This window comes from Xenopus tropicalis, chromosome 3 (assembly GCF_000004195.4).
Source record: "Xenopus tropicalis strain Nigerian chromosome 3, UCB_Xtro_10.0, whole genome shotgun sequence".
Lineage (NCBI taxonomy): Eukaryota > Metazoa > Chordata > Amphibia > Anura > Pipidae > Xenopus > Xenopus tropicalis.
Window position 1 is genome coordinate 137716421 of NC_030679.2, and position 21157 is coordinate 137737577.

Here is a 21157-nt window from a genome sequence, read left to right on the forward strand (position 1 = left end):
TTCTGAGGGGCCTGTAGGTGGTATGTACCCTGCTGCCTTGCACCCACCAGTTTTGCACCTTCTTCCAGATTTATAAGCAGCACAAGTTCCCATACTGACGTTATATGACCAGCCCAGCAAGTAAACGGCAAGCTAGGGCCGGGGCCAGAATAACATTACTGGCAATGTAATTGAAGGTATGTTTATAATACCCTATAAATCCCTCCCTTACATCATCCTTCTTATGCCCCGCCCATTCCCCCCACTATTTCTCCACCCACTCTGGCCATTTCCCCGACCCTGTGTGATATCACCTCCTTTTTCCCCACCCAAAGGCCGGTATTTAATTACAAAAAAGGTGGCAACCTAGAGCACAGTCAGACCAGGGGGTACAGGGCCAAGGAGGGCTACCATGGGCCCCACACCCCCTAAGGTGCCCCGCTGCATCCCCCGCACAGCCCACAGGGGCACCTTCCACACACCCCAATTTCCCCCCCACTGTGCCCCCCCTAAGCCCCGCAGGGGCCTCCGCCACCCTCCCGACGTCCTCCCCTGACGCTGGGGGAGCGCAGACAGGGATCAGGTCTGGGCCGCCAGGGCCCACCAAGTTTTCCGACCCAGACCCTGAGCACAGAGTTTTCCAACCCAGACATCTTCGCTATTGCGGGCGACTAATCTCCCCAACATGCCATCTCACCGGAGGCATTGAGAGGCAACTTCGAGTGACTTCAGGAAACCCAAGCGACTTGTATGCCATCTCACCGCCCATTTACATTCTTGCCGGTGGGATGGCATGTCGCCGAGATTAGTCTTCCGCAATAGCAAAGCCCTTAGGGCTTCTGCACTTACATTTGGTTATCTCCCCCCCCCCCCCCGCCAGCAAATCCATCTTTATCTGCCTCTGCCCCTCTGTGTCCCTTGCACCTGGGGTTGCTACCTGTCTAGTTTTAACCCGGAGAGCCGGGTTTTTCATAAAGGCTGTCCGGTTCAAAACTGCCTGCCTGGATTTCCCTATTTGGAAAACTGGGCAGGACTCTCCAAAACTGCCGCCATAGCCCCGCCCCTGTAACGTCACTTCACCTGCTTCCCGCCTGGATTTACGGCCACAGAAACTCCCCCACTTGCACCCAGAATAATGATTACTGGATCGGTTTCTCCTGCAGTCATGAATCCTGTGCTCCTACTTTGGGAGCTGTACTCACTCCGGGCTTTCTCTCCTGAACTATTTCATTCCATATCATTGCAGCGGCTGCAGTTGGATGAGGCAGTCCTATTCCATGAGATTGCTAATTACTTTTAAAGGGACATTTTATTAAACAATTACAGAGGGAAGGCGGTGGGCGCTGTTAATGTTGGCAGCCAAACGTCTGAGAGATTATTCTTGCACAACGCATAGCTGGATAAAACCATTTCTGTGATCATTTGGCCCAGTGGTTGGGGGGGGTCACAGACCTGTCAGAGAATGTCCGGCCACAGACCCCCCTCTCTGAGATATATTCTTGCCTCTTCACTTTCTTTGTTAAACCTTTGCTTATTATTATCCATTACTACTGTGCTGGGTCGGTCTGGGGGGTGCAGGGCCCACTGAGGCTGCCACCACAGGGGCCCTGCACTCCACCAAGGGACCCCCACAGTCAGGGTTGGACTTGGGGGGTGCAGGGCCCACTGGGGCTGCCACCCCAGGGGCCCTGAAGGTGTCCCCACCGGCCATGTCCCCCGCACCCCCTAGCAGCCCCCGGTGAGCCTCCTTAAGCCTCCGCAGGGGTCCCCGCCCGACAGCCTCCCCTGAGCGTGTGTAAATTGAACGCGTCAGGAGAGAAACACCATCGGCCGTGGGAGCACCAGCAAGGGTCGGGTCTGGGCTGCCAGGGCCCACCGGGTTTTTTCCCGTTGTCCCGGCGGCCCAGTCCAACCCTGCCCACCGTGATTTTTGCTGAGCAGCTCTCCAGTTGGGAATTTCAGCAGCTATCTGCTTGCTAGGGTCCAATTTAACCTAGCAACCAGGCAGTGATTTTAAGGAGAAACAGGCATATGTAGCCTAACAAAGCAATCGTTTTTTGGCTGCCGGGGTCAGTGACCCCCATTTGAATGCTGGAAAGAGTCAGAAGAAAGCGGCATATAATTCACAAACTATACAAAATAAGTTACTAAATGAGTACTAAATGAGTTACTAAGAATGGCCCTTCTATAACATACTTAATGTTCACCTGAAGGATAACCACCTGTTTAAATGGTGGGAGCTGTAATATTTAATGGGGGGCAAACACCTTTGGAAGCTCCGTAGGTACAGGAGAGAGTACTTGTTGGTGCATTGAGTAGCGTACAATTAGCCTCTCATAGTCATCAATTACCCTGAAGACAGAGAGTTTTCAAGAGCAGCAGCCTTATGTCAGCCATAGATTTGCTCTGTAGTCCCAAGGCTTTGGAAGGGGAGTCATTAGACGATTTAATTCAGTTTCCACCGGGAAACCACTCACCTTGTAGCTATAATCTCCCGTTGCCCATTAACCAGCTTTCAAGAGCTCCCCTGGCTCTAAAGAGAGAAAGGAACTGGAAATAGAAATTATTTTATTCTTAAGAAGAAGGAATAGTGTGGCTGTACTTGGTACAGGATCAGGGTCATCATATATGGAGGAGGGGTCTGGCTCAAAGCAGATTTTCTCAAGAGACCTTGTTAGATATATAGAGTAGAGCTGTCTGAGCTATTATAGTTCAGCTATTGTTACACTGCACTCATATAAAGTGTTTCTATTGCCAATTCACTTTACTATATATATATATATATCTCAATCCAAATAGTGTCAGCACTCCAAGGCTCAATATCCTGCGGGGTGCACAGCCAAAATATGTGTATGCAAAAAGTAATAATCATCCGTGGCTGGCACTCCCTTCAATATATCCTTGAGAAAGGTCCTAATGTATTGAAGGGAGTGCCGGCCACGGATGATTATTACTTTTTATATGTATATATATATATATATATATATATATATATATATAGTATACAGGGAGGAGCACACCCTATACAAGTCCAAATGCCCTTGGTGCAGGTCAAAAACAAAAATATAATAGAAAGAGTACTGCACACATAGGGACTTGATACAAATGAAAAAGTGGTTTTATTGAAAAAATTCCAACGTTTCGAGCACAATCTGTGCTCTTCCTCAGGGACAAACCAAAAAAAACTGTTTGTTTTTTTTTGGTTTGTCCCTGAGGAAGAGCACAGATGGTGCTCGAAACGTTGGAATTTTTTCAATAAAACCACTTTTTCTTTTGTATCAAGTCCCTATGTGTGCGGCACTCTTTCTATTAGAATATATATATATATATATATATATATATATATATATATATATATATTCTATTACAGCAACTTCCCAGAGGCAATTATCCCCCCACTGCTACTATAGGCACCATCTCTCCCTACTATACCTGTTATCCCACAGCCCAAGTCCCTTCCCAGAGGCTATTATCCCCCCACTGCTACTATAGGCACCATCTCTCCCTACTATACCTGCTATCCCACAGCCCAAGTCCCTTCCCAGAGGCTATTATCCCCCCACTGCTACTATAGGCACCATCTCTCCCTACTATACCTGCTATCCCACAGCCCCAGTCCCTTCCCAGAGGCTATTATCCCCCCACTGCTACTATAGGCACCATCTCTCCCTACTATACCTGCTATCCCAGAGCCCCAGTCCCTTCCCAGAGGCTATTATCCCCCACTGCTACTATAGGCACCATCTCTCCCTACTATACCTGCTATCCCAGAGCCCCAGTCCCTTCCCAGAGGCTATTATCCCCCCACTGCTACTATAGGCACCATCTCTCCCTACTATACCTGCTATCCCACAGCCCCAGTCCCTTCCCAGAGGCTATTATCCCACTGCTACTATAGGCACCATCTCTCCCTACTATACCTGCTATCCCACAGCCCCAGTCCCTTCCCAGAGGCTATTATCCCCCCACTGCTACTATAGGCACCATCTCTCCCTACTATACCTGCTATCCCATAGCATATCCCATATTATTGCATGACTACTATAGGCAGCATTTTACTAATACCATACATTTTGCCATGCACTCTATCTCTATCTTTCTATCTCTGTTTACTCTTTAGAGTGTAAGCTCTCTATATCTTTGTTTCTCTGTATATTAGAATGTAAGCTCAGCTGGACAGGATTACCTTCTCCTGTTTGTTTCCTTTCCCTGCATAGTATCTGTGTCCCTCTGTATATTAGAGTGTAAGCTCTGCAGGGCAGGATTCCCTTCTCCCAATGGTTCCCTCTCCCTGTATTGTATCTGTGTCCCTCTGTATATTAGAGTGTAAGCTCTGCAGGGCAGGATTCCCTTCTCCCAATGGTTCCCTCTCCCTGTATTGTATCTGTGTCCCTCTGTATATTAGAGTGTAAGCTCTGCAGGGCAGGATTCCCTTCTCCCAATGGTTCCCTCTCCCTGTATTGTATCTGTGTCCCTCTGTATATTAGAGTGTAAGCTCTGCAGGGCAGGATTCCCTTCTCCCAATGGTTCCCTCTCCCTGTATTGTATATGTGTCCCTCTGTATATTAGAGTGTAAGCTCTGCAGGCTAGGTTTGGTTTCTCTTTTTCCCCTTTCTGAAATAGAAATACATTCTCTGCCACTTATACTTTTGCCTTTCTCTGTATTGTATCCTGGGCACTTTGTATATTTATATTGTGTTACAGTCAGTACTTTACGCCACTTCAATAGCAAAACATTTTAGCTGAAGTGACATTGCTGTCATAATAGTTTAATACAGAGGATGAATTATAATGGCCACATAAGTAACTTGGTTAATATCACTAAGCATCTGTTATGGTTGTGTGTAGGAAATATAAATACAAATTCATTCCATAGTGGAAAGAAGCCATTTGTTGTTGAAATGCACCGACTGTGGGGGAAACACAGAGCTACGTAAGTGTCACTTACCTTTCTATGTTTGTTGTTTTAATCTATGCTTGGTATCCGCAATGATTAATAGACCTGATTGGTTATACTTGGTTATTGGTTATACTACTATAGAGCAGATGGGCCTGTAGCAATGGACTGAGCATAGTGAGATGTAGGGAAGCCCTTTCCCTATTCCCTTCCATAGACAGACTGTAAGTACAGAGCCCCCCTGCGCCTTGTGACCCCACAATGTGTTAGCTGTTAGATGTGTGCATATATATATAAGATTTTCCTTTTTAAAAATAAAAAATCCACCAGCCTCTCAGGAACTCAGAGTTCCTAAGTAGTGATGAGCAATGCTGTCCCATTTACGCTTTGCCAAAAAATTAGCGAAAATTTGTGAAATGGCTTAAAATTTTTGAAAGGTGTCGTGATTAGTAGCTGCTACTAAGTAGCTCCATGTGGCTTCACCCTAACTGCTCAAGCACTTCTATCTGGGATCTTTAAAGACAGCCCTGCCTGTAAGCTGAAAGTGCCCCAGGAAGGGGCGTCAGTTAAGGGTCCAAGGTTGGTGATTAGTTATGTCCCGCAGGTGGGTTAGGGCTGAACTTTTACTTCTGGCCCCCCCGCCCATGACCTTCCACTGCCCGGCTTCCGTCTCCGGCAGGCTGTATTTATTAGGGATGCACTAAATCCAGGATTTGGTTTGGGATTTGGCCAAGATTCACCCTTTTTCAGCAGGATTCAGATTCCTCCGAATCCATGCCTCTGGCTAAACCAAATCGGAATTCGTAAAATCACGTGACTTTTTGTCACATAAACACGGGAGTTGAAATTTTTTTACCGTGCGTAGTTCTCCCTTCTTTATTCAGATTCAGTTTGGTAATTGGCTGAAACTTTCATTAAGGATTTGGGCTTCAGCCGGATCCTAAAATAGTGTATTCGGTGCACCCCTAATATTGATGGGTGCATACTTGTCTGTCCCTCACCCTTTGAGACGTCAGAGATGGGGCGGGGCAGGTGTATAAATATTTTTGATTTTTTTTTATGCCCCTGATGAAGACCACATGGTGGTCAAAACACGTAGGGCTAAATTATGCATTAATTTTGTGATCTAATAAATGCTTTGTGCATTCCTGCATGTACTGTAAATTATCGGGCTATAAATAAAGGAGCCTTGCTGGGTCGGGCGCAAGTTGGGAGCGGACGGGTTGACATTTTTTCGTCCCACACAGGGTCGGACTGGGCCACCGAGACACCAAGAAAAATCCCGGTGGGCCCCAGCAGCCCAGACCCAACCCTTGCCGATGCTCCCCTGGCCGACTGTTCCTCCCCTGATGCTTTAAATTTACGCGCTCGGGGGAGAACGTCAGGTCGGGGGCCCTGTGAGTGGGGTTAGGGGGGCCCCTGTGGGGGGGGGGTGCAGGCACCTGCCGGGCCCCTGTGGGGGGGGGGGGGTGCAGGCACCTGCCGGGCCCCTGGGGCAGGAGCCCCGGTGGGCACTTCACCCAGTCCGACCCTGGGCCCACACATCACTGATGGTGATCACATTCACTGGGGGTGCCTAACAGGCTGCCATGGAAGAGGCAACACATTAGCACACCCCTGCCTTACCCGAGGGGACACAAGGATCAGATGGAGCCGTGTATTTTACTCCTGTAGGTGCTCAGCCCAGGGATCCTGTGTGCCTGTGAGTGCAGCTTGTGTTGGGGTACAGCACCACAAGTGTGCAAAGTGCAAAAAAAGGCTGCAATCTCCCATTAGTTTCCACTTTGCCGACGGCATTGTGCGACTAGCCGCAGGCCCCTTGTGTTTGTGGCTCCAGCGCTACATGTATAAGCCCTAATGGCTCTTGCCCCTCCCACTGCAGGGTGACGCAGAAGAGAAAGTGAAGGACTAACTATGATTTCTCAGCCCCTGCATTTCCCTGTCTGTACTTTCCCTGCAGAGATTCCCTCTGTGGGTCGGTGGGAGAGTGATGCTCCCTTCGCTCTCAGATAATTGCCAGTAACGATTATTCCATAATGCACTCACTGCACTCTCATGCCCTGGATTCTCTCATATTGGCAGGGTAAGAGCTGCTTTTATTCCCTCCCTTCTCTCCGCTTCTCTTTCCTTTCCCTGCTGTTTGCGCGGAGGCACCGGAGGCACCGTACTGACAATCAGCCCCCTGGTGTAAACAGCAATTTGGCACTAGTGGAACATAGCCATTAAGCAGGGCCAATCCTGCCTTTGCTTGTTACATTTTTACCATTTTACATTTTTACTTCTTACTTCCAGCTCCCCGGAATGCAGGAGGGCTCACAGTCTCTGCACATTGCCCACCATGGTTTTTACTCTAATTACACATTGGTGCCCACTGAAACCATTGCATTAATTACCACTAGTGTGAGTTGATAGGACCAGGCCCGGACTGGCAATCTGTGGGTTCAGGCAAATGCCAGAGGGGCTGCTGTAAGGTGCCATAGACACTCACTATTTATTGGGCCTATGGGGGGCTGTTTGGGCCTCTGTGTACTGAAAATCAGGCCCGGACTGGCAATCTGTGGGTTCAGGCAAATGCCAGAGGGGCTGCTGTAAGGTGCCATAGACACTCACTATTTATTGGGCCTATGGGGGGGCTGTTTGGGCTTCTGTGTACTGAAAATCAGGCCCAGACTGGCAATCTGTGGGTTCAGGCAAATGCCAGAGGGGCTGCTGTAAGGTGCCATAGACACTCACTATTTATTGGGCCTATGGGGGGGCTGTTTGGGCTTCTGTGTACTGAAAATCAGGCCCAGACTGACAATCTGTGGGTTCAGGCAAATGCCAGAGGGGCTGCTGTAAGGTGCCATAGTCACTCACTATTTATTGGGCCTATGGGGGGGCTGTTTGGGCCTCTGTGTGCTGAAAATCAGGCCCGGACTATTCTTATATCGTAGCCCCGCCCCCAAATGCAGCCCCGCCCCAACACAAAGGCCATTATTACACATAAAAACGGCAGCAACCCTAACCTTAGTCCTGTGTAGCACAGCATCTGTGTGCGTATCTTTGTGTCCCTGCTTGGTTGGGGGGTACCTTGCCACCATGAGGGTCACTGACCCAGGCAGTCAAAAAAACTATTGCTCTGCGAGACTACGATTTTATCATTAAAATGACTTGCATTTCTATTCAGTCTCTCTCCAATTCATATTCCGGTCTCTCACTCAAACCACTTGGTTACTAAGGTACTTTGGACCCTAGCAACCAGATAACAGCAGAAATTCCAAACTGGAGAGCTGCTGAACAAAAAGTGAAATAATTAAAAAAAAAAAAAACATAATTATTGAAAAAAAATGAGACCAATTGCAAATTTTCTTGGAATATCACTCTCTACATGATACTGAAAGTTAGCTCAAAGGTGAACAACCCCTTTCTAGGCTATTATATAAGTTCACTGTACAACAATCCATGGATGAAATGGGAACGACTGTGAGAATGGGAATTCAGCTGCAGAACTGACACTCTAGTTGTGTAACAGACACGAGAAGCATTTTAAGAAGAGTATTGCCAACAAAGCTTGCACTCTAATAACTGTATAAAGATGATAATCTGTAGGAGAAAGGTTGCAGCACAATAGATGGAGCTACCGTTAGGGTATTGCCTTCCTACAAATGTTCGTTGGAGCGTATAATAGAAATGCAGCTACTGAGCCCCCTCCCGCCCGGCCGAGGAGAATCCCCCCATGTGTTCCCTTGGCCGTACGTGGATTTAGATTTACTCAGCAGAGCAGATGTGCAGTCGCTCGGTGATCACGTTAATGCCGGAGCGGCGTCTGCCTAACACCTGGCCTGCTATGAATCTGCTTGCAAACCAAATTGGAATAATGAGTTTACTGAGGGGCAGAGGGAACGAGCGGAGATGACTGAGCCTTGGGAAAAGCCAGAGACCAATGGTCGGGCCAATGAAAATCCCAAATGGTCTGGCCCGGGATGCACAAAGCCAGGGTCGGGGGGGGGCCTTATTACATCAATAATAACAGTGCAACGTGACTTCTTACATAAACCTGCTGCATATGGCTGCCTGACTTACTATTGGAAATGAACATTATGGGGGAACAGTCTCCATAGGAAAACAGACAGCGGGCAATTTATTTATTTCTGAGGCTCTAAAGGATGAATTTATCGCTATTATGTTCATTGCTGGGACTGCAACTGCCTCTAAAGCAGCTGAACCACAGCAGCACTTGCATTTGGGGCTGGCAATCTGGGAAATGCCGCAGGGGCTGCTGTAAGCTGGGGTGTTTTTGCCCCTCAGACGCCCAAGGCGGCTCCTCCGATGCCTCCGAGGCTGTTTGGGATACAGAGTGTGGCATATGTTCTAATACAGAGAGAAATTCACTTTAATATACAGAAAGTAGGACACAGATACAGTACAGGGAGAGGGAACCATTGGGAGAAGGGAATCCTGCCCTGCAGAGCTTACACTCTAATATACAGAGGGGCACAGATACAATACAGGGAGAGGGAACCATTGGGAGAAGGGAATCCTGCCCTGCAGAGCTTACACTCTAATATACAGAGGGACACAGATACAATACAGGGAGAGGGAACCATTGGGAGAGGGGAATCCTGCCCTGCAGAGCTTACACTCTAATATACAGAGGGACACAGATACAATACAGGGAGAGGGAACCATTGGGAGAAGGGAATCCTGCCCTGCAGAGCTTACACTCTAATATACAGAGGGACACAGATACAATACAGGGAGAGGGAACCATTGGGAGAAGGGAATCCTGCCCTGCAGAGCTTACACTCTAATATACAGAGGGACACAGATACAATACAGGGAGAGGGAACCATTGGGAGAAGGGAATCCTGCCCTGCAGAGCTTACACTCTAATATACAGAGGGACACAGATACAATACAGGGAGAGGGAACCATTGGGAGAAGGGAATCCTGCCCTGCAGAGCTTACACTCTAATATACAGAGGGACACAGATACAATACAGGGAGAGGGAACCATTGGGAGAAGGGAATCCTGCCCTGCAGAGCTTACATTCTAATATACAGAGGGACACATATACAATACAGGGAGAGGGAACCATTGGGAGAAGGGAATCCTGCCCTGCAGAGCTTACACTCTAATATACAGAGGGACACAGATACAATACAGGGAGAGGGAACCATTGGGAGAAGGGAATCCTGCCCTGCAGAGCTTACATTCTAATATACAGAGGGACACATATACAATACAGGGAGAGGGAACCATTGGGAGAAGGGAATCCTGCCCTGCAGAGCTTACACTCTAATATACAGAGGGACACAGATACAATACAGGGAGAGGGAACCATTGGGAGAAGGGAATCCTGCCCTGCAGAGCTTACACTCTAATATACAGAGGGACACAGATACAATACAGGGAGAGGGAACCATTGGGAGAAGGGAATCCTGCCCTGCAGAGCTTACACTCTAATATACAGAGGGACACAGATACAATACAGGGAGAGGGAACCATTGGTGGAAGGGAATGCTGCCCTGCAGAGCTTACACTCTAATACACAGTGGGGCACAGATTCATTAAAAAAGAAGGGAAAGTGACAGAAGGGGTTTCTGTCCTAAAAGTGGCTATAAATTTGGTGAAGCCGTATCCATTCAACGATTTATGTTTCACAACTTTTCATTTTCTTTTAGGGTCTTTTTTGCTGCAGAGAAACCCAACTCACAGCGCGGGGGGGGATTTGGCTGCACAAGATACCCTGCCGCCGGAGTCCAATGGTGGTGCCTTCCACTGAATGGCAGAGAATCAGAGCCTGAGGCCTTGGCTATTGGGATTACCGTTTGGGACCCGGAGAGGACCCGGCGCGGGGAGCACACAGGGGGGTACACTTTAAGGCCATTTATGGATCTTGCGCCTTTCTCGGAGTAAGGGCCGGACTGTACAGATGGATTTGCCTGTATCGCAGCCTTAGGACTGAGGGGGCACACTGGTATCCTTGCTGGCAGATATGATGAAGAAAAGCCGAAGTGTCCTGACAGTTTCTGGTGATGAGGTGAGCGCTTTGTTCTTTCTCACAATTGGTCTTCTGAGTACCAAACGAGATTTAATGTAGATTTATGTACAGTTATGTATTCTGGGAAGAAAAGTGAATCTTTGATAAGGACTCATGGCATAACTGGTATGTGCCAGGCCCCCCAGCAAAATAATCTTCAGAGGGGCCAGGCACACAGTGATTCCTACCTGACCGCCCACTTCCCACCCCCCGCCGGTCTGATTCCTGCCCCCTACCGGCATCTTCCGCCCACCTTTGTGTTCCATCACTGCTCACAATTAGGAGAATTGTTTGGGAGGAGGGAGTTTTTTTACTGCCATAGAGGAAGCAGACCCTGTGGTCCAGGCCACCTGTTCCCTAGGTCCCCGTAGCCGAAATTGCTACCAGTATGGCCACCTTAAGTCTGGCATCACAAACGGCAACCCCTCCACTTATACACTGCCTTCTGCCTATCAGTGCAGGCACAGGGCAGATTGGGGGGAAGATTTAATCTGCCAATTGGGTCCCTTGAGTCAGAAGCTTATCTGCCTATGTATGGGGACCATCGAAGGGCCTGGCCTCATATCTGGCTAAAAATCAGCAGGTTTGTCGGAAGAGGAGTTCATGGGCACAGTCATGTGGTCACCATAGGCCCCAATGGATGGTCTGATTATTGGTCCTAGGGCCAACGACCAGATCAGTAGAATTTGGCTCAGAATTGCTTGATGGTGGCTTCACAAACAAGCAGATCTGTCCATGTATGGCCACCTTTCCAATACTTGCAGAAGCCGGGGAACAGGGGACGGGACACCACCCGGGACACTGATGGAAGTTAATCCGTCTGTGCTTTGAACCCTGTTCATTGGTTGTGCCCAGAAAGGAGAACAAAGGCCGTCCCCTTTGATGTCCCCAAACCAGGAAGTAATAATGCAGGAGAGCCCAGTACTTACTGCCACCTATCCCTCTGTGCCATACATGCCTTGCACCCACAGCGACACGCCCTGAACTTTGCACCAAATCAATGCAAGCCAGTCAGTGGCTTTTTAGTTCATGCTGGCCCATGGCTTCCAGTAGGGCCAAACTTAAAGAGAATGGGCCCTGATCAATGTAACATTAGGCCCCGACCAGGGGGAAAAATATGGATTCAGCCTACAGCCACCCAGCTGTTGTCAAGCTACAACCCTGGAACTGTAAATACTGCATAAAAAATGGGCATAGGGGGTCACTGTGTGTTATGTATTTTCACCCCTTAGTAGATCCAGCCCATTGAGGCACTAATACATTTGCAATGAAAATGGCAATGGCTTCTCTCTCTGACCCAGTGGAGCGATATATACATCTATAGCTGTGCCAATGTGTTTGTATTGGGATTTGTTTGTGCATTAATCCATCTACCCCCTCCCCTGTAATCCAACCAAAAATGTTTTATTCATGAATGCTTAATTTCTGCGTAGCTGGAGAGCTTGCCTGAGTGCGGCCAAAAAGCTGTCGGAAAAACATAACGGCGAGAAAACTGCATTTCCTTTCTCCAATGTGCAGTCTGCAAGGGCCACTGTACCCCCCCCCCCAACCATAGCTTGGGCTCTGTACCCAGGGGCACCCCAGGCAGAGATTGGAGAGATGCCGCTGGCAGTTACATAGGGAACATGATGTTTATATTAATCAGGGCCATTATTGGGATCTAAGCTCATGATGAGCCCCCATTAAGCCTCTCAGGTAGGTTAGAGGGAGGGTTCTCCGGCACGCATGCATCCGGGCGCCAGCGGTTCTTTAACAAACTAATAGCCGTTACTTAATGGAACCTGCAGGATACAGAGATATTTCCTTCAGGATGCCAAGTGCCAGACAGTTATCAGTTACAGACTAAATTAGCTCTCCTTCTGGGATCCCAGCCACACTGTTCCGTGCCCTCCAAGGTGAACTCCAAGGAGTTTTCCCTACACTACTAAGTACTAATGCTCTGCCCTCGTCAGTGGAACTCGTATCCCAAATATCCCTGAGGTGTCTCTTGTTCATAGAGTGACTATATCTCTACTAGCCTAGTGCTAACTAGTCCTCATTCATGGGGTACCTCCTCCATGCCTTCCACTTACAGCCTCACTTACCCCAGGACTCCTCCTTCATTCTGCCTCAGAGCTAACATGACTACCCCCTACTAGAAATCCCTCTACCAAGAGGTGTTCCCATGGTACCCACCAGGGTCGGACTGGGCCAGAGGGACACTAGAAAAAACCTGGAGGATCCCAGCCCTTGTTAGGCCCCACCGACCCTGACCCAATCCCAGCTTGCCCTTCCCTGACGTTCCCCCACTGCCCTCCTTTCCCGCATTGTGGCAAAAGTAAGTATAAGTTGCATGCCCGGGTGGGGAAGGGGCTGGCGGTGGGGGCACAAGAGGGGTTGTGGGGGCCCCTGGAATAGCAGCCCCAGTGGGACCCCAGTCTGACCCTGGTACCCACATTGCCTGACTCCTCCCCACAATGCTTACACAGACCAGCCCTCTATATAAGCCCCAGAACTGAATGGGAAGCCATAAATTAAACCAAGAATAAATCCCAACTCCGGCATCACCAATGCCACTAAAACACATGCCTGAAAAACACACGGAACTAACTGGCCATTATAATGGTATTAGTCCCCTGATATTCCTCCAATACTGAAAGCGCCAAACACTGTGTTTTTATTTCTCTGGTTTCCGCGCTTATTACGAATGACCCTTCAGTTGGCGATACTCTCTGTGGGAGCCGCATAAAGGCACGGGGCCTCGTATCTGTTTGCTGAGAGGGATCCAGCAGGGACTCTGGCACAGATAAAGGCAACATAGAGATAAACTGCGTATCAGCAACAGCAGAACAATGGCGGGTCTGTCAGTGGGGGGAACAGGGGAACAAGAGCAACAAGATGTGCCCAAACCTGCTGTGTGTGCCCGTACCCGCTGTGTGTGCCCGTACCCGCTGTGTGTGCCCGTACCCGCTGTGTGTGCCCGTACCGGCCTTGTGTCCCCGTACCCGATGTGTGTGCCCGTACCCGCTGTGTGTACCCGTACCCGCTGTGTGCCCGTACCCGCTGTGTGTGCCCGTACCCGTACCCGCTGTGTGTGCCCGTACCCGCTGTGTGCCCGTACCCGCTGTGTGCCCGTACCCGCTGTGTGTGCCCGTACCCGTACCCGCTGTGTGTGCCCGTACCCGCTGTGTGTGCCCGTACCGGCCTTGTGTCCCCATACCCGCTGTGTGCCCGTACTCGCTGTGTGGGCCCGTACCGGCCTTGTGTCCCCGTACCCACTGTGTGCCCGTACTCGCTGTGTGTGCCGGTGCCCGGGCAGATTAAATGCTTCTGGGTGCAGCACAACTAGAAGATTTTTTTAAATGTAGGGGCGGATTGTCAGTTCTTGGGCCTGTGGGGGTCTGTCTGGGCCTCTGTGTACTTGAAATACCATTTAAAATCCCAGTCGGGACCTGCCCCATAATGAACTGGTTGCACAATGGTTGGATAGTCCCATCACGGCGCCGTGTGCTTTTGGCATTGGGGGTTGAATTCAAAATCATATTATTTCCGCTAGTATTTTCTGGAAGTAATAATCCCATACAACACTGAGCAGTTTTTCATTTCCATCTTCTGTGTCGCCGTGACTCTCTCTATTACCCAAGTGGCGCTCTATTCAGAATCACGCGCCGTCCTACAGAACTGCGAGTCTCTATCCAATCACTGCTTGGTACCTGAACATCTGGTGGGTGGGTCACATGATGTAAGGTGACACAGGCGAGCCAATAATAATTTGGTTTACTGAATGATTAGGGGGGAATTGCAAGCGAGTCCAGCCAGGATGGGTATGTGTGGGGCGGGTATGTGTGGGGCGGGTATGTGTGGGGCGGGTGTGTGTGGGGCGGGTGTGTGTGGAATGGGTATGTGTGGAATGGGTATGTGTGGAATGGGTATGTATGGAATGGGTATGTGTGCTCTATGTCTAAATAGAAATGTCAGTTATAAAATATGAACATTAATAACAGGTAATATGATTTATGATATGATACTTCATATGTGCTGTACCTAAACAGATTGCTACATTAGATTCCCTGAAATTCCCTACAGTGTCTGGGTAATCTGCCAAATCTGAGAGCTTCTGGCTCCCAACTGAGCTTTCTGCCTGTTTACAAGACATAATATGAGCAATTCACTATACGATGCCAGTACAGCTAAGCGCCAGATCCCCAGCGAGGAGAGTTAGTATCACATGTACCATCCATAGACTGCCCCCATTCAGCACCCAAGCATCTCTGTACACCCTCCTATTCAGTTACCCTGGCAGCTTCCTATTTATTAGTACCTGGTATCACTAGTACTTATATTCAACTGTTTCTACTCAGTAGCTGATAGTATGAGTATTCAGTACCCTGGACAGTATCCTACTTATTACTTATTAGAATGAGTATTCAGTAGCCTGGACAGTGTCCTACTTACTACTTAATAGAATGAGTATTCAGTACCCAACTTACTACTTAATAGAATGAGTTTTCAGTACCCTGGACATTATCCAACTTACTACTTAATAGAATGAGTATTCAGTACCCTGGACAGTATCCTACTTACTACTTAATAGAATGAGTATTCAGTACCCTGGACATTATCCAACTTACTACTTAATAGAATGAGTATTCAGTACCCTGGACAGTATCCTACTTACTACTTAATAGAATGAGTATTCAGTACCCTGGACAGTATCCTACTCACTACTTAATAGAATGAGTATTCAGTACCCTGGACATTATCCAACTTACTACTTAATAGAATGAGTATTCAGTACCCTGGACAGTATCCTACTTACTACTTAATAGAATGAGTATTCAGTACCCTGGACATTATCCAACTTACTACTTAATAGAATGAGTATTCAGTACCCTGGACAGTATCCTACTTACTACTTAATAGCATGAGTATTCAGTACCCTGGACAGTATCCTACTTACTACTTAATAGCATGAGTATTCAGTACCCTGGACAGTATCCTACTTACTACTTAATAGAATGAGTATTCAGTACCCTGGACAGTATCCTACTTATTAGAATGAGTATTCAGTACCCTGGACAGTATCCTACTTACTACTTAATAGAATGAGTATTCAGTAGCCTGGACAGTGTCCTACTTACTACTTAATAGAATGAGTATTCAGTACCCTGGACAGTATCCTACTTACTACTTAATAGAATGAGTATTCAGTAGCCTGGACAGTATCCTACTTATTACTTATTAGAATGAGTATTCAGTACCCTGGACAGTGTCCTACTTACTACTTAATAGAATGAGTATTCAGTAGCCTGGACAGTATCCTACTTACTACTTAATAGAATGAGTATTCAGTAGCCTGGACAGTATCCTACTTACTACTTAATAGAATGAGTATTCAGTAGCCTGGACAGTGTCCTACTTACTACTTAATAGAATGAGTATTCAGTACCCTGGACAGTATCCTACTTACTACTTAATAGCATGAGTATTCAGTACCCTGGACAGTATCCTACTTATTACTTATTAGAATGAGTATTCAGTAGCCTGGACAGTGTCCTACTTACTACTTAATAGAATGAGTATTCAGTACCCTGGACAGTATCCTACTTATTACTTATTAGAATGAGTATTCAGTAGCCTGGACAGTGTCCTACTTACTACTTAATAGAATGAGTATTCAGTACCCTGGACAGTATCCTACTTACTACTTAATAGAATGAGTATTCAGTACTCTGGACAGTATCCTACTTACTACTTAATAGAATGAGTATTCAGTACCCTGGACAGTATCCTACTTACTACTTAATAGAATGAGTATTCAGTACCCTGGACAGTATCCTACTTACTACTTAATAGAATGAGTATTCAGTACCCTGGACAGTATCCTACTTACTACTTAATAGAATGAGTATTCAGTACCCTGGACAGTATCCTACTTATTAGAATGAGTATTCAGTACCCTGGACAGTATCCTACTTACTACTTAATAGAATGAGTATTCAGTAGCCTGGACAGTGTCCTACTTACTACTTAATAGAATGAGTATTCAGTACCCTGGACAGTATCCTACTTACTACTTAATAGAATGAGTATTCAGTACCGTGGACATTATCCAACTTACTACTTAATAGAATGAGTATTCAGTACCCTGGACAGTATCCTACTTACTACTTAATAGAATGAGTATTCAGTACCCTGGACAGTATCCGACTTACTGCTTAATAGAATGAGTATTCAGTACCCTGGACAGTATCCTACTTACTACTTAATAGAATGAGTTTTCAGTACCCTGGACATTATCCTACTTACTACTTAATAGAATGAGTATTCAGTACCCTGGATATTATCCTACTTACTACTTAATAGAATGAGTATTCAGTACCCTGGACAGTATCCTACTTATTAGAATGAGTATTCAGTACCCTGGACAGTATCCTACTTACTACTTAATAGAATGAGTATTCAGTAGCCTGGACAGTGTCCTACTTACTACTTAATAGAATGAGTATTCAGTAGCCTGGACAGTGTCCTACTTACTACTTAATAGAATGAGTATTCAGTACCCTGGACAGTATCCTACTTACTACTTAATAGAATGAGTATTCAGTACCGTGGACATTATCCAACTTACTACTTAATAGAATGAGTATTCAGTACCCTGGACAGTATCCTACTTACTACTTAATAGAATAAGTATTCAGTACCCTGGACAGTATCCGACTTACTGCTTAATAGAATGAGTATTCAGTACCCTGGACAGTATCCTACTTACTACTTAATAGAATGAGTATTCAGTACCCTGGACAGTATCCTGCTTACTACTTAATAGAATGAGTATTCAGTACCCTGGACAGTATCCTACTTACTACTTAATAGAATGAGTATTCAGTACCCTGGATAGTATCCTACTTACTACTTCATAGAATCCGTATTCAGTACCCCAGACAGAATCATACTTACTACAATGAGTATTCAGTACCCTGGACAGTATCGTACTTACTACAATGAGTATTCAGTACCCTGGACAGTATCCTACTTACTACTTAATAGAATGAGTATTCAGTACCCTGGATAGTATCCTACTTACTACTTCATAGAATCCGTATTCAGTACCCCAGACAGTATCATACTTACTACAATGAGTATTCAGTACCCCAGACAGTATCATACTTACTACAATGAGTATTCAGTACCCTGGACAGTATCGTACTTACTACAATGAGTATTCAGTACCCTGGACAGTTCCCTAATAGTACTCAGTACACTGGAAAGTTTCTACTTAATAGAAGTGCATGTGTTTTACACACAATACAGCATTTGAACCCAGAATGCCAGTATAATAACAGATGGCGACTACATTGTGTCTGCCAAAACCTGTGTGCAATGCACCAACAGAGGAGAAAATTCTTGGATACAAATTACCAGTGGAACGTGGGATTGCCAGCAGGTGATAACTCAAGGGTTCCCATTATTACTATCCAGCACCCCGTTATCTCCCTAATCTGCAGCTGATATTATCAGTATTCTGTACCCAGACAGCTGTCTATTCTGTAGCTGATGCTATCAGTATTCAGTCCCTGTGTGGCTGCTATTTCAGCTTCATATTGTCAGTAGTCAGAACCTTGGAGAGCCCTCTATTCACTTCTTGATATTATCAGTAATGGGTTTCTGCGCGGCTTCCTGTTGGGTCCCTGATATTATCAGTATTGCATTTCTCTACAGCTTCGTGTTGGATTCCTGATAATATCAGTAATACATTACGGCACAGTTTCCTATTGGATGGCTTCCTATTGGGTTCTTTGATAGTATCAGTAATACGTTTCTGGACAGCTTCCTATTGGCTCCCTGTGCAGTACATGGACATCTCTGTGAGTAGTTTGATATACAGAGAAACCCGAATGACCAGACCTCACTATGGGTTTTTATGTTGTTGGACAAAGGGAGGGTGGGGGGGGGATAGGTTTTCCGTGCTCTGTATCACAAAGGATGTACAATACATATTTACTTGTACATTAAATTACATTGTAGATGTGCCTCTCAATGTAGAAGCTTTGGCATCTTGACTGGTTGTTGGGTGGGATGAATCTCCAAGCATCGTACAGCCCCAGCCATGCTCATTATACTGCAGCAGCCCCAGCCCTCTGCATTATGAAGCCCAAGGTTGCTCTATGCCCTTGATAGTTTGGGAGAGACATTTATGAATCACTTCCCAGTGGGCCGGAGTCCAGTTTAGATCTTTACTAAGGGACCTATGCCAGAGGTAGTAATGCCTGTGCTATATCTAATTGGGTTTCCTGCTGTGCCAGACATTGGCTAGTGACTCTTACCCCAGACTGGAACAGGGTTAAGCCTGAGTATTTTGAGTAAAGGTCCCCATACACGGGCCGATTCTAGCTGCCAATATCAGTCCCTTAGACCGATTAGACCTCTAGGTGGGGGATATCGGGAGAAGATCTGCTTGCTTGCCGACATCGCCAAGCGAGCAGATCTGAAGGTGTATTGCCACCTTTAGAGACAACTAAAGATCCTCCAGGCCTGGTCAAACAAGCTTTGTGTGGCCCTAATATTTTTATAAAGTAGACTTGTGGCCCTTCGGCTATTACAGAACTACAGATGTCAACACTCATGTCCTAAGGTTGGGAATTGGCCCTGCTCTATGCGCTACCACCTAGACTTCCTATCTACAACCACTGATTTTTGGGCACAGAACAGTTGCTTCTCTATTTATTGTGTCCCCTATTAAGACAACTATGAGTATGAAGATGTCTCCTCCACTGCTCCTAGGTTCATTATTCTGTAGAACCCGGGCAGCTCACTAATTAATCCTTAGACACTTCATGTTGTAGTATGTCTGAAGTGCCTGGCCAACTCAATTCGCCAGCTGGGCAGTGCACTCCTCCGTTGTGATTATTTTACAGTACCTTGATAAGTCACAATTAGGATTGGGCAGCTCAGTCTTCTGGCCTGCTAACATTAGTGAAGGGTTTCTCAGTCATTTAGTTCATGATAGGGATGGCATGAAACACGCTGAGACTGATTGTAGAAATTCTTGATGCTCATCTATAAGTTGTAAGTGTATTTGTTTATTTTTGTGTTTAATAAACAGTGTGTTTGCTTTGTGTCTCTGTGCACCTTTGGGGGAGACACATCAAAGGCAGATGCAAGAGAGACGTATCACTACAGGCTTTATTGGTCTCAGAGAGAAAGGGATTTACTAGTCCATTAGTTTTCTTGTACCCACCTTACCCACAGGGGGGTGTATGGGATTCCACTGCTATTATTAGTGGTGATTCACTTTTAGTTTAACACCAAAGTGAGTTGGCACTGCTTGCACTTCCTTTTAGATATATTCGTATAGGAAACAACTAGTCTATATTATTATTAGTAGTAGTAGTAGTAGTAGTAGTAGTAATATGGATAGCAGTCAATTAGTTTATGATTGAAGAACCCTCTGTACTACCAAATATACTCTATAGAGAACCCATTGGACTCATTCAGCACCAGTACACTATTCAATGACTGGTCTACTCTCGCTATAGAGAATCAGTTGGACTCACTATTCAGTACCTGCACAGAACACAATTCAATGACTGGTCTACTCTCTCTATAGAGTACCCATTGGACTCACTATTCAGTACCAGAACACTGTTCAATGACTGGTCTACTCTCGCTATAGAGAATCAGTTGGACTCACTATTCAGTACCAGAACACTATTCAATGACTGGTCTACTGTCTCTATAGAGTACCCATTGGACTCGCTATTCAGTACCAGAACACTGTTCAATGACTGGTCTACTCTCGCTATAGAGAATCAGTTGGACTCACTATTCAGTACCAGAACACTATTCAATGACTGGTCTACTGTCTCTATAGAGTACCCATTGGACTCGCTATTCAGTACCAGAACACTGTTCAATGACTGGTCTACTCTCGCTATAGAGAATCAGTTGGACTCACTATTCAGTACCTGCACAGAACACAATTCAATGACTGGTCTACTCTCTCTATAGAGTACCCATTGGACTCACTATTCAGTACCAGAACACTGTTCAATGACTCGTCTACTCTCGCTATAGAGAATCAGTTGGACTCACTATTCAGTACCAGAACACTATTCAATGACTGGTCTACTGTCTCTATAGAGTACCCATTGGACTCGCTATTCAGAATTTGAACAGTACCTGTACTCTCTATTCAGTGATTGGCTTGCTTAATACAGAGCAACGATTTATATCACTGTGTAGCACATGATTAGTACACTACTCAGTGATTGGCCCG

General features: G+C 46.4%; 1 protein-coding gene across 2 annotated transcripts in view; it reads left to right on the forward strand.

Annotated features, from left to right (window-relative positions):
* pde4a (phosphodiesterase 4A) overlaps nucleotides 1-21157 on the forward strand; it is a 314491-nt gene that overhangs the window by 22081 nt on the left and 271253 nt on the right. For both annotated transcript variants that reach the window (XM_031899385.1, XM_031899384.1), the window contains exon 2: nucleotides 10541-10899. In XM_031899385.1, coding sequence (XP_031755245.1) covers nucleotides 10855-10899 — 45 coding nt within the window. In that variant the 5' untranslated portion in view covers nucleotides 10541-10854. The remainder of the gene's footprint in view (nucleotides 1-10540; nucleotides 10900-21157) is intronic.